This window comes from Culex quinquefasciatus, chromosome 2 (genome assembly GCF_015732765.1).
Source record: "Culex quinquefasciatus strain JHB chromosome 2, VPISU_Cqui_1.0_pri_paternal, whole genome shotgun sequence".
Taxonomy (NCBI): domain Eukaryota; kingdom Metazoa; phylum Arthropoda; class Insecta; order Diptera; family Culicidae; genus Culex; species Culex quinquefasciatus.
The window spans coordinates 69516383-69531038 of NC_051862.1; the positions used below are offsets into that span (position 1 = coordinate 69516383).

Below are 14656 nucleotides of genomic sequence, written 5' to 3' on the forward strand. Positions count from 1 at the left end.
CAATTAGTTTTTTTTGCTTTTAGATTGTTATGTATTTTTAGTTTTTTTTTGCTGATTGCCTGATGATTTCTGATGTTTGTTTTTGACGAATAATTATTATTTTTGTTCATTATTGTTGTTTTCGACTGGTTTTTGTTAGTTTTGTACTTTTCCTTTATGTTTTTTGGTTCCTTTTGTGTTGTTTGATATCATATTATGAAGCATCGCTTATTTACAATTTCTATTGGAATTATGTTTTGTGAAAACCTTTTATAAATTTATGTTTTCTTTTGCTGTTTTTGACGTTCTAATCTATTAGTGTTTCTTTTTTTGTTATTTTTCTGTGCTTTTTTTTGTTTGGTCGTGGATTTTCAAGCTGTTTGCTGTTTTGTTTTTCAGTTTTTTTGAAACTTTTATAATTTTTCTTTTTCTTTTTTTTTCTTCAGTCTACCTCTTATTTTTTCTAAATAATGTGACACTAATTTATTCAACAATCTCATTCTGTTTTGACCAATTTTCTTTAATCTCAATCTTCCCACTTGCAAGAAGATTGTTTTTTTTGCCTTCAGCAATTTTCATAAATTTCCCCCACTCGCAAAAAAAGCAAACAGGAAGCTTAGTAAAACCATTAACATTACAGCTTTTTACAAACTCTGCTAGCAGCAAGAGGAGGGGCAACCCAACCGAACTGGAACCTTCGCATTAATCAAATGGAAGAACCTCGGCATAAGTACTTACTCCTCCCATCCTCCCAACCTCGAGGTTCTTTTTTTGCTTATCTCCTACGTGGGTAAAAAAATGTCCGAATGGAAAAAAAACACAAATTTAAACACTTCTGAGAAATGTTTCGCCTACCGAGGAACTTCCTCTGCAAACATTTCACCTACAAAAAAAAAACCCGCGTTCATTTTTAACGATTTAATCGCATTTTCCACAACTCATAGTCTCCGGTGGCATAATTAAAACATTTTTTTTTTCTCGCTACGCTTTCTTTACTCATCAAATTTTTCCTCTTTTTCTCATCTTTTTCCAGGTAAGGAAATCGCTTAATTCGGCGCACCATAAGCATACGAGTCACGTTCCCTTTTGCGGGAAAGAGCTTGCGAACTCATTAAAGAGTTTGGTGAAAAGTTTCGAAAATGGTGCACTTTTCCGAGACTGTGAGGACGAACACCCGCTGAAAGAAGTCCTTCTATTAAAAAGGTAAGATTCTAGCGCGTGATAAGAATGATTTCTGGTCGATGGCCGTGGCACGTGGTCAGGAAGTGGGTACACATTTTTCGTGGAGGATTTTAGGAGGGAAGTTTCCATTTTTATAATTTTTTTAAGATGAACAATTTTGATTTTTTCAGCAGGATTTATGTTTGAAAATTTACAAGTTGAGTGTTAGGATAATTCATCTCATCGTCCAAATCCCTTCTCAAACCCTTCGTTATCTTGGAAAAAGTGTCCGCGATCGCTTATCGAAGGATTTGTGGTGACGAAAAAAGGGAGTTTTGAAATCTTGCAAAAAGCCCAATTGAAAAAAGGAACAAGGACGACCGTCTTGTCTAATTAGTTGGTCCACCGCAGAATTTCCAGTGCAAACACTCGGAAAGCTATCTGTCTTTTTGTTCTTCGTGAGGGGGTGTTGCAGAAAATAATTTACATTTCTGTAGATTTTGGAGCTGACCAAGAAAGAGACCAGCAGAGTGGCGGGGGGTTGTCCCTTTTTAATCTCTCACTAATTAAAAGCCATCACTCGTCGTGGGTGCCGGGCAATCTTATCTGGTGGGGAAGACTCTTCAGGAGATTTTTTTTGTTTTTTGGTTTTTGAAAACGTGATTTGAACAACTCTGATGTTGGGTTTATTGCTGTATGGTTTATTTATTTTTAAAGAATTTAATTCTATGACGGTTCAGTAAAATTTAGTGCGTTTTAAAATCAAAATCCAACAGATGAACTAAATCTGAAAATTGTTTTAACAAATTTTAATATGAAATATTTTGTAAATTTCAATAAATTCTATCAATAAAGTTATAATTTTATCAGATTTTTTCACTGAAAATCTTTATTGAATATTGTTATAACAACCTTACACCCTGAACTAAGATAAACTTTATCTGAAATATCCCAGTCTGAAGTCGAGTATACTTTCCCATAATTTCGCTGCCGGCCTGGGTATTGGATTCTAGACTATTGAACTCAATATCCTTTAACAAAGATTTTTTTTATCATAACTTCTTCAATACTATGATTATTATTTTGAAAAATTGTAAATTTTAACTGAAAACTTGAGGAATCTACTTGAAAACAATAACATACAGTGTATTACTGTTTTGTTAAATGCATAACAATCACCTTAACATAAAACCAAAGACCAATATCAGTTTAACGATACCTCCTACTAGTGCGAACATCTGATAGAGTCGCCAACGTCACAATGAGACGTCTTCCCATGCGTGTCAAACTCGCCAGTTGGCCAAATCACGCCGTTGAGCAAACATACGCCCCATAAAACGCCCCGATACCAGGCGGCTCCGTGGGGAGTGATTTATTGATTCAATATTAATAAACATAAAAATTGTGCGCCAAATGGAACCCAAATATAAATGTGGACGATGATGATGGTTAGAGGCTGTGACTAGGTCGCATGTACGACATAAAAAAACGGCGACTAAATTCACACCAAATGGGAAATGGATTTTATTTTTTCGGGCTAGCGACGTCGCATTGCAGCTGCCTGCTGAGGGAAGCACTGGTGCTGGTACGTCGTCGGTTTTGGGTAGAGATTATTTTTATGAAGATGCTGCGGGCTGCAAAGAAGTGCCCAGGGATTATGAAAAAATTGTTTAATGGAGTTGGTTTTATGTTGCCTGTACTAGGATTGATGGTAGAGAAAATTTACGTTGGCCGACTGGTTACGGTGTTTGTTTGGTAAGCGAATGGTCCGGAGTTCAATTCCTACCACCTTTCAAAACCCAAACCTAAATATGTTTGAAAAATTCAAAGTGCACGTGTTTCTTGGGACCCCAAACTTCATGCTGCACGGTCATTTTTATCAATATTTTTAGGTGTTATAATGAGAAAAAACGAATTTTAGTGTTCATCACAAAATTCACGACAAGGCAATTTCTCATTAAGCTGATCAACAAAGTAAAATTCAAGTTTTAGTAGATAAGCAAAACATCTACCAACCAGAGCAAAAATCTCGACCTTTTTATCTGGCAGTAATGGCCTAGGGGAAATATACCTATTTTAATCACACTAAGCCGTTCGACCAATTCTCATCACATTTGCCGTTTTCTGATATTGAAGCAACATTTTCAGATGTATCAACAATGGAGAGTAGCTTGCTCACTTTTATTTGAGCTATTTGTTACACAGTCAGTCAAAAACACTTTATGAAAGCTTTAATTATTCATGTTCAAAGTGTTGATCGGCCGATAATAGAAATAGGCTGAGAAAGGGTATAGTTCCCCTATATACCAATACTTAGCTTTGAACAGTTAAATAATGTAAAATAGATACTTAGAAAAGTACGCAAATTACGGCCGTCATCTACAATCAACTATGCAGTTGTTTGTTTACCTTTGAAATGAAAACATCAACCTACCGTAGATTTTGAAATTTTCCAAACCATACGTACCATACCATATTTCTAGTTTGATTACTTTTCCATTGTAAAAGATCAAATTCATCACCATTAATTCAAATTCTTAAGCTATGTGCAGTTTTTAAAGTAAAGTGATTGTAGATAGACCATAAGGCGGTGTTGTGATCCATTTGCTCACGGAAAAGCTTGTTTTTTATTATTCCATTTCATTAGGGCAGAAAACTTTTGTGAACAAGAACGTATCCCTCTCACACCTTATGCAAACTGTCTTGAGTGAAAGGGATACACTATTGTTTACAACAGTTGTGTGCCCTTTTGAAATGTTAGGCTGCATTTGTCCTATAGCTCTGTTTAAAGGGTGTTTTCCGGAATTGCAAAAACTAGAGAGCCTATATGGAGAGGTGAAATGTAACTCTCAGGGTTCCAATCGAACTGTCAAATTTTGGTTCCAATCGAGCAACAAGATCATGCAAGAACAAGGTTGGAATCAATTTAAAATAATTTTGGCAAAAAACGAGACTTATAACAATAACAAGTATTGTAAAACTTTTGTTGATAATAATCAGGTAGTTTTTGTTATGTATGTGCTTGTTCGGTACAAGAAAAGTGCCAGCATCAAAGAAAAACTACAAGTTTTTCAACCTTGAATTTTAATGACTTAGGGTGTTTGAAATTTCTCCCAGCACATTTCATTTCCCTATGTAGGTCCACTAGTTTTGAAAAGTACTTCTTTTCAACATTTTTTTTATTTAAACGATTTATTGACAAAATACATGAACATTCGACTTATAATTTCACTCAATGGATGTTTTTCAGAAATTCAGGGGGTTAAGGTTTATTTTGATCTTTTTTCTGCTAACTTTTTTTCTAACTTTTGTTATTTATGTCTATGTTTTGTTTAATAATATTTTGATCCTCATTTTACGACACAAATATTTAGTTCAAAAATCTTAATAATAATAAACGTTTCAATGTGAGTGAAACTTGCATATATCAACAAAACTTTCTTCAAACATGTTTGGAAATGTTTATAATATGTTCAAATTTGACTTAGGTAGAAATCTGTAATAATTGCTAAAATAAAAGCTTTCCATATTAATTGGATAGTATTAATGACCCTTTTTATGAACTGTTCCTCAAACTTACTTTGCACTTAGAAACCTTCCCTCGGGATTCAAACTCATGGCAGTTGAAAAACGAATCTTATTGATTACCATCTGATTCAGGCAGACAAAATGTTGAACTGGGGAAATAAGGCTGTTGCAAATATTTTATAAAGCTTTTGTCGACCAACCCTTGCTTAGTCCCACTATGAAAAATTATTAGAAAAATCAGAGCAAAAACTATTTTTTCAAAATATTTAAAAAAATAAATGATTTTTAAGTGTAATTCGCTGAACTTAATTGAATGAAACACAGAAGAATGGAGTTTTGGTCATGTTCGAATTCATTGAAAAATAAATTGAATAGAAGTAAATTTCGATGAACAGTAAGGTAATTAGTTTTTTTTCGATGCAATGTTTTTTTTGTCGAATCTTACAATTTTTGAAAATAATGATTGCAAATCAACCTGACGGGTGTTTAAAACATATTCTACCATTTTGCTTATTGAAATGTTGAAATTCTGGCTCTCAACGACTTTTCTTTACACCTAATTTAAAGATAAAATTCCGTCGTTACAGAAATTGTTCAGATTACATGTCACCATGTTTTAAACTTTAAAATTTTAATGAAAACACAAGCACATTCAACCAAATTTTTATTTCAAATTCCTAAAACAATAAAATCAACAACAGTGATAGAAAACAGTCAGTTTGTGTCTTCTATTATTTTAATCAACAAAAATTTAAAAAAATAAAAGAAGTTACAAAAAAACATCAACTGATTTTTTTTAGTTTTTAAATTAAAATAATGTTGTTTTATTTTAAAACCTGTTTTATGAATTTCGCCCGCAAACTCATTAGAGCTTAAAATTTGGCCCGGCTTGCAAAAACTTTGAGCACCCCTGGTTTAATTGATTGTATAATTTACATTTTATTTAAGAAAATCACTTACAAAATTTGTTGATTTTCAATTAAATTATTCATTTTAATAAAAAGTAAGTTGTTCAAAATGGCACAAAGAAGGGAGCATCAATTTTCAAGATTTATCTGGCAACCTGGCGACCCTGGAGGAAGGGACTGATGAAAAGTGGTCCAGATCGCAAAATCAAACGGAAAATGGATTTTCCGAAAAAGGTGAAGTTTTGGAGCATTGGTGTCTTCACAAGAGTTGTTGCAAATGGAAAGGGACAACTTTTGGCTTGATTGAAAATAAGGGTGGTTCACGATTCGGGTGACTTTTTGGGATTTTTTTGCTTGTAGAAAGTTTTTGGGCTTGCCGATTCAAGCAACTTTGTCGAAGACATCATCATTTTATCTTGCAATCTACACCTTCTGCGGACAAATTTAGGGAAAGCGTTTGAGCAAACCTTTCAAAATCATTTTTTTGGAAATGTATTTCAATTGCCGTTTCGACGATAGATAGCATGATATGATGGATTTGGAGAACATTCCAATCAAAATATCTGAGATATGGCTAGAAAAAAAAGTGTATAAGGGTCATTCCAGGTCAACTGAGTACACTTTTGGACTCGACCTTCACCGATTTGGACCAAACTTGGAGGGAACGTTTATCTATCGATAGTTAACAGAAATCCCAAGTTTGGTGCTGATTGGACCATCCCTCTATTTTTGGCACCGCCCTCTTTTTTGGCGATTTTCTAAAAAACTTTTTCTTTTAATCATAACTTTGCAACTATTTGAGCAAAAGACTTTCTACAGGTTGCATTTTATAGAAAACTGTCAAGGAATTCGATAAAAATAAAATTTTAACCCTTAAATGCCCACTAATATTATATATTAACGTTTTAAGTATAAAAATTCAGTTTTGACCAATTGATTATATTTTATTTTTTTATTTTATCGCCATCGTGTTCCCCGGACAATTTTACATAATAATCAATATAGACTTCAAACTAAAATGAACTATTGGCGAGATACAGCGATTTTACTGAAAAAAGTTTGACTTTGCACTGCACTCTGTCCTATGAATTCAAATCCGAAATAAGTTTCTCACATATAAAAACCGAATTATGCGAGATTCATTCCTTTTTGTTGAAAAGTACACCATGAACTTCGGAGTGCTGCGCAAAATCAAACTTTTTTCAGTAAAATCGCTGTATCTCGTCAATAGTTCATTTTAGTTTGAAATCTATATGGATTATTATGTAAAATTGTCCGGGGAACACGATGGCGATAAAATAAAAAAAATAAAAATATAATCAATTGGTCAAAACTGAATTTTTATACTTAAAACGTTAATATATAATATTAGTGGGCATTTAAGGGTTAAAATTTTATTTTTATCGAATTCCTTGGACAGTTTTCTATAAAATGCAACCTGTAGAAAGTCTTTTGCTCAAATAGTTGCAAAGTTATGATTAAAAGAAAAAAAAGTTTTTTAGAAAATCGCCAAAAAAGAGGGCGGTGCCAAAAATAGAGGGATGGTCCAATCAGCACCAAACTTGGGATTTCTGTTAACTATCGATAGATAAACGTTCCCTCCAAGTTTGGTCCAAATCGGTGAAGGTCGAGTCCAAAAGTGTACTCAGTTGACCTGGAATGACCCATAATCAAAACTTAAGTGGTCATAACTATGGATAGGGTTGTCAGATCTGCAATCTTTATGGCTCATTGGAAGGGTCTTATGATAACTCATAAGGGTGACAATATAGAAAAGGACTATATGGATAAACCCTGGCTCGATTCTTTAGGGAATTATGGAAAAATAAAATCGTTTCAGGATGCAAGTGTGTGATTGTTCTAGGAAATTCAATTTCCTACCAGTTTGTCAAAGGGTACAAGTCGATCTGAGTTGATCCTGATTTTTGGTTTTTTTAAGCAGCACTCTCTTTGTACCGTCATCTGGGGTGAATCGGGACACATGGGATGAAATGGGACAGCTGTTTTAGCCTTGTTTCTGTACAATATTTGAATATTTTTGAATGGTTCGGATAAAACAGACACATGACAAGAAATAAAGTGCATCGATTTCCAAATTTCAAACTTTTGAATGCTTTAAAAACTGCTATCCCTATTCAGACTGTAGTCCCGATTCACCCTAGTAAACTGTACCTCTTATATATTTCTCAGCATATAAGTCGAAGTAGTTTCATCGCATTGCTAAAACATCATCAGGAGCAATTCGGATCTTCTTGGACCCTTCAACAAAGTTATAGAGAATTAAATTACCTCACACTCATTGTAAATATCTTTCTAAAAATAATTAAAATGATGGAGTGGCAATGTATACGTGAAGGTGGGTTAGAAGGTCTTATTGAGAAGTTCATTTTCGAGTGATTTCATAGCCAGAAAATACTGATACGGTGCACAAAATTACTGATAGAAAAGTGAAAATTCATAAACGAATCTAAAGTATACATTGAAACTCATGTCACAATTTCAAAAACTAAGAAAGAGTTGTCAGATTTAAATGTCTTTCAAACAATCTGTTTTCATGCTCGACAATATTCCTGGAAAATGTAGCACGTTCTTTTCCAATTCAATTTAATTGTAGTCACGTGTAACTTGAACCCCCCGGAAGTGCGTATTTCCAACTCAGTTTCTACATCCTCGGCGCAGCCATTATTCAATTTAATGATGGGCACTTTTCCACTTCAGGGTAACGACTCTTGTAGCAACTCCACCCAGCCCGTGGCAATACATTATATCGCGTCACATGTCCGCTCACAACTCTTTATCGATTCCATAAAGTTTCGGGAGGAGGGCAGCCGGAGATCGGAACTTTGTCAGCGCGATCGTCGATTCCGCCCTCTGGTTCTACGTATATTCGCTTCTAACAGCAACGATTTGATTTTCTATTGAGAAAAAGTTTTCAACTTTGCTTATGGATTTTAAATTTCCAAAAAAATCTACCGATATTTTTGAAAAAAATCATTCATTGATTTAGAAGGGTTTTTTGAGACTGTTAGGTGGATCAAGCTAAGCATTTTTTGTTCTTCCATTGCGTGCGAATCTACTTTTATGGGTCTTTGTTCCAGAGAACGAACTTTATGGCTGCGTCCTGCGCAAAGACATCAGGAAGTGGCAATGGGATCCGGGACTCGTATTTTTCCCCACGCAAAAATGGGAACAAAGAACCTGCCACGAATCGGTTTTTTCACATCTCCAGCGAAAAATTTATCAATTTTATCGGCGCCAAAGCGCCCCGTAAATCAATTAATAATCGGAAAAATTACACCAAAAGTCGCTCGCAATTAACGTTTGTGACTCATAATGAGTCCCGAAATCGACCTTTTTGCGTCAATTACCGATCTCCTAATGCCTGGTAAGATTGCTGACTTGAGACACTTGATCCCAAGCCTGTATCTCGTCAGCATGTGGGTAAAACAAAATTTGTTCTAGAAAGAACTCATGGTAGAAATCAAAGAAAAAATGAAAAATGTTTAGATTCAGTTACACACATTTTTCTAAAACGAGCTGCAAAAAACTTCCAAGAGATCTTTTTTTCTTTGTATTGATATGTATAGAAAACACTCAAAAATTATTAAAAAAAATATTTTTTATACATGAATTGTTTGATAAACTTATCAACTCCAAAACCCTTACGCATTTGATGTTAAATTTATCGTCACACTATTTTTACAATCAATTGTTTAAAAAAGTGCGTTTAGGGAGACTTGATCCCTGCCTTTTTACAGTCACTGGAATCAGCCTCAACATTAATTAATTGAGCTGGGTTTTCATACATAGTTTCCTTTAGTATAGTTGTACATAACTTACTGCAGTTTGAACCATTTTTCAAAACTTTTGTAAAAAAAATGACCAGCTTTTGTAAACATGCTCAATTTTGGTCTAAAAAAGAAAATTTTAAGTTTTTAAATATTTAACATAATAAACTTGTTATATTTTGAACACAAACGTACAGGTTTTATGTGAAATTGCTGTAACTTATAGAAAATTAAAAGTTTGGATGAATAAGAAACATTTAGCTTAAGATTTCTTCAAAATGTTGAAAGGGGGATCAAGTTACCCCTAACATTTTTAAAATGCCGGTTAACAATATTTTTTTAAAACGCTTGGCATGATTCGAAGAGTTCATCTGATGAAATATCCTTATTAGCCAAACATAGATGGGTAATTCTCTACCAACTCACACAGCAGTTGCCCCGACCCCTCTTCGATTTGCGTGAAACTTTGTCCTAAGGGGTAACTTTTGTCCCTGATTACGAATCCGAGGTCCGTTTTTTGATATCTCGTGACGGAGGGGCGGTACGACCCCTTCCATTTTTGAACATGTGAAAAAAGAGGTGTTTTTCAATAATTTGCAGCCTGAAACGGTGATGAGATAGAAATTTGGTGTCAAAGGGACTTTTGTGTAAAATTAGACGCCCGATTTGATGGCGTACTCAGAATTCCAAATAAACGTATTTTCATCGAAAAAACACTAAAAGTTTTAAAAATTCTCCCATTTTCCGTTACTCGACTGTAAAATTTTTGGAACATGTCATTTTATGGGAAATTTAATGTACTTTTCGAATCTACATTGTCCCAGAAGGGTCATTTTTCATTTAGAACAAAATTTTTCATTTTAAAATTTCGTGTTTTTCTAACTTTGCAGGGTTATTTTTAGAGTGTAACAATGTTCTACAAAGTTGTAGAGCAGACAATTACAAAAATTTTGATATATAGACATAAGGGGTTTGCTTATAAACATCACGAGTTATCGCGATTTTACGAAAAAAGTTTTGAAAAAGTTGGTCGTCATCGATCATGGCCATTCATGGTCACCCGCGACAGACACGGACGACGAAACAAAGAGAAACGCAAAAGTAACTTTTTCAAAACTTTTTTCGTAAAATCGCGATAACTCGTGATGTTTATAAGCAAACCCTTATGTCTATATATCAAAATTTTTGTAATTGTCTGCTCTACAACTTTGTAGAACATTGTTACACTCTAAAAATAACCCTGCAAAGTTAGAAAAACACGAAATTTTAAAATGAAAAATTTTGTTCTAAATGAAAAATGACCCTTCTGGGACAATGTAGATTCGAAAAGTACATTAAATTTCCCATAAAATGACATGTTCCAAAATTTTTACAGTCGAGTAACGGAAAATGGGAGAATTTTAAAACTTTTTAGTGTTTTTTCGATGAAAATACGTTTATTTGGAATTCTGAGTACGCCATCAAATCGGGCGTCTAATTTTACATAAAAGTCCCTTTGACACCAAATTTCTATCTCATCACCGTTTCAGGCTGCAAATTGTTGAAAAACACCTCTTTTTCGCATGTTCAAAATGGAAGGGGTCGTACCGCCCCTCCGTCACGAGATATCAAAAAACGGACCTCGGATTCGTGATCAGGGACAAAAGTTACCCCTTAAGACAAAGTTTCACGCAAATCGAAGAGGGGTCGGGGCAACTTTTCCCGATTTCGTGTGAGTTGGTAGAGAATTACCCAGATGAATGTTTAAGCTTTCAATTCATGCAAAAAGTTTATAGTTTTGTGAGAAATTGACAGAGTTATGTGCGATACAAAAAAAGGGGATCAAGTCTCCCCACTCTCCCCTACGGTGTACGTGGCCGTAATCTCGCCCGCCCAAAGTGCTCATTTTCCACGGGGCCATTATTTTTCGCTGCTTTTCTCCGTTCTCTTCTGCGCGCGCTTTTCCAGGCGCTGTCAATAGACATCACGGGAGGCTGTGCGGGTTTTGAAAGAGGACGACTCCCCCGGCCACGCAGCAACCCGTATCCGGTAACGATGGTAATTGATTGTGTCGGATTTTTACCCGCCTTTTGTGAATGGGAAAAAGGAAGGCACTATGGGTAAATATTTTGCTAAAATTGCTTTTTCATATTATTTCTATATTTTTTTGCAAAAATAGAAAAAAAATCGACGAAATTATCTCTGGATTTTATGTTATTTCATCTTTTAGGAACAACAACATCGAAAATTGATGTTTTCTTTATGTATGTGACATTTTACTGTGTCATTGAAACTAATATTATGGCCACAAATCGATATTTGCACTAAGGCTCAGTTTCTCAGGCATATTATTTCGAATGCAACCTGGTGCATAAAAATTGGCTTGCTCCTTTTCGAGATATTTAAGTTTGTTAGTTTTTACCAATATAAAATTTTCAAAAAGGAAAATGTTATTTTTCGTAGCTTTCAACATTAAATTTCTCTTGAACTTATTCCTGAAAGGCTACGTACAAAAAAACTGATTGCATTGTACTTCCTGAAAATAAGTCTCAGATGGCGAAATAAAATGTTGGTGTCTTGGACAATGATTCGTGAATTGGCATGCCTAACAACTTCCTATAAAAGAAACAAAAATCCCGAAAAAAAATTTGGAGAGCAAGATTTTTTGACACCAAAAGCTTTAATTTATCTGAGTTTCAACCAACTCAAAATTTGATTCCATATCTAACAATTCTTGCCAAGAAACCAAAAACTCCAACACTGCTCCTTTTTCGGAAAATTCAATTTCCACTATCACTTCCATCGATAGGTTTCTTTACATTTGATCAAATATAATTTGCTAAGACTTATATTTTTCTATAATACAGTTAAACCTCGCATATGCAACTCATATGGGGGTTTCTTATGCGAAGCACGCATATGCGAGGTACAGGGCTTATGGGATTTTGGCTATATGGGAGACATGGCCTATATTGTTATAAAAAATCATCATAACTATGCAAATTTATAGTGTTTTGGAATCGTTATGAAGTCAGCTATACAGCTACACCAAATTTACAAGGTTTACGATGTTCTAGGTCATCCGAAACTTCCTCAAGTTAAGGCCTATGTGTTCACCGCCGTACAAGTATGAGGTAGCGATTGTGACTGTGGTTTTTGACCTCAGATCATATCCGGATAGCCTCAGGGAGGTTCAGGGACTAGTCTACCGATGTGTGGTGATGTTCTGGGTCTTCTGTAGAGTCCCGGGAGTTACGACCGATGGGTCTACCACCGTAACAAGATAGAGGTCGGAGATTTTTGACCCCAGATCATATCCAGATAGCCTCAGGGAGGTTCAGGGACTAGTCTACCGATGTGTGGTGATGTTCTGGGTCTTCTGTAGAGTCCCGGGAGTTACGACCGATGGGTCTACCACCGTAACAAGATAGAGGTCGGAGATTTTTGACCCCAGATCATATCCAGATAGCCTCAGGGAGGTTCAGGGACTAGTCTACCGATATGTGGTGATGTTCTGGGTCTTCTGTAGAGTCCCGGGAGTTACGACCGATGGGTCTACCGCCGTAACAAGATAGAGGTCGGAGATTTTTGACCGCAGATCATATCCGGATAGCCTCAGGGAGGTTCAGGGACTAGTCTACCGATATGTGGTGATGTTCTGGGTCTTCTGTAGAGTCCCGGGAGTTACGACCGATGGGTCTACCGCCGTAACAAGATAGAGGTCGGAGGTTTTTGACTTCAGATCATATTCGGATAGCCTCAGGGAGGTTCAGGGACTAGGCTACCGATATGTGGTGATGTTCTGGGTCTTCTGTAGAGTCCTGGGAGTTATGACCGATTAGTCTACCACCGTAACAAGATAGAGGTCAATGGTTTTTGACCTCAGATTATATCCGGAGAGCCTCAGGGAGGTTCAGGGACTAGTCTACCGATATGTGGTGATGTTCTGGGTCACCTGTAGTGTCCTGGGAGTTACGGTCGATGGGTCTACCGCCGTAACAAGACAGAGGTCGGAGATTTTTGACCTCAGATCATATCCAGGTAGCCTCAGGGAGGTTCAGGGACTAGTCTACCGATGTGTGGCGATGTTCTGGGTCTTCTGTAGAGTCCCGGGAGTTACGACCGATGGGTCTACCGCCATAACAAGATAGAGGTCGATGGTTTTTTAGCTCAGATCATATCCGGATAGCCTCAGGGAGCTTCAGGGACTAGTCTACCGATATTTGGTGATGTTCTGGCTCTTCTTTAAGATCCCGGGAGTTACGACCGATGGGTCTACCGCCGTAACAAGATAGAGGTCGGTGATTTTTGACCTCTGATCATATTCGGATAGCCTCAGGGAGGTCCGGGGACTAGTCTACCGATGTGGTGATGTTCTGAGTATTCTGTAGAGTACCGGGAGTTACGGCTGATGGGTCTACCGCCGCAAAAAGATAGAGGTTGGAGGTTCTAAGTCATCTGTAGAGTTCTGGAAGTAACGGCCGGCAGATCACCGTCGTTAAAAGGCAGAGGTCGGTAGTTTTTGACTTCACAACATATCCGTTTAGCCTGAGGGTAGTTCAGGGACTAGTCTTCCAGAATGTGGTGATGATCGGGGTCTTCTAAAGAATTCCAGAAGTTACGGTCCATTAGTTTACCGCCGTAACAAGACAAAGGTCGTTAGTTTTATAACAGACTCATTCGGATACCTTCAGGGAATTTTGGAGACTCTCTGGAGTTACGGCCTTATTGTCCGTAACTCCAGGAACTCTACAGATGACCTAAAACAGCTTCAAAAAAAAAAAAAAAAAAAAATCAAATTATTCGATCTACAGCATTGCTTTGGCGTTCTCGATTGCGAGATTCCTACTCGAAGCTAACCTTTTTTTTTTAATAAGTCTGGGGCCAACATTTACTTCCCGTCCGACGGAAGGCGTGATCAGACAAATTTCGTCTCGAAAAATGCCACCGGGACCGTCTGGGATCGAACCCAGGCCGACTGGGTGAGAGGCAATCACGCTTACCCCTACACCACGGTCCCGGCTGTAGAACATCTTCAGATATACGTTTACTAGTCTCCAAACCTCTTTGAAGCAATCAGAATAGAATCTGAGGAAAAAAACCACGGACCTCTATCTTGTTACGGTGGTAGACCCATCGCTTGTAACTCCCAGTACTCTACAGAAGACCCAGAACATCACCACATATCGGTAGACTAGTCCCTGAACCTCCCTGAGGCTATCCGAATATGATCTGAGGTCAAAAACCTCCGACCTCTATCTTGTTACGGCGGTAGACCCATCGGTCGTAACTCCCGGGACTCTACAGAAGACC

General features: G+C 36.6%; 1 protein-coding gene across 2 annotated transcripts in view; it reads left to right on the plus strand.

The window, feature by feature from the left end:
• The window catches only part of LOC6032364 (matrix metalloproteinase-2), a 556187-nt gene that overhangs the window by 208324 nt on the left and 333207 nt on the right, over window positions 1-14656 (plus strand). Inside the window, exon 2 of one of the 2 annotated variants that reach the window (XM_038251686.1) lies at window positions 1013-1182. The exons of the other annotated variant lie outside the window; for it this stretch is intronic. Coding sequence (XP_038107614.1) covers window positions 1013-1182 — 170 coding nt within the window. The remainder of the gene's footprint in view (window positions 1-1012; window positions 1183-14656) is intronic. 2 annotated transcript variants of the gene reach the window in all.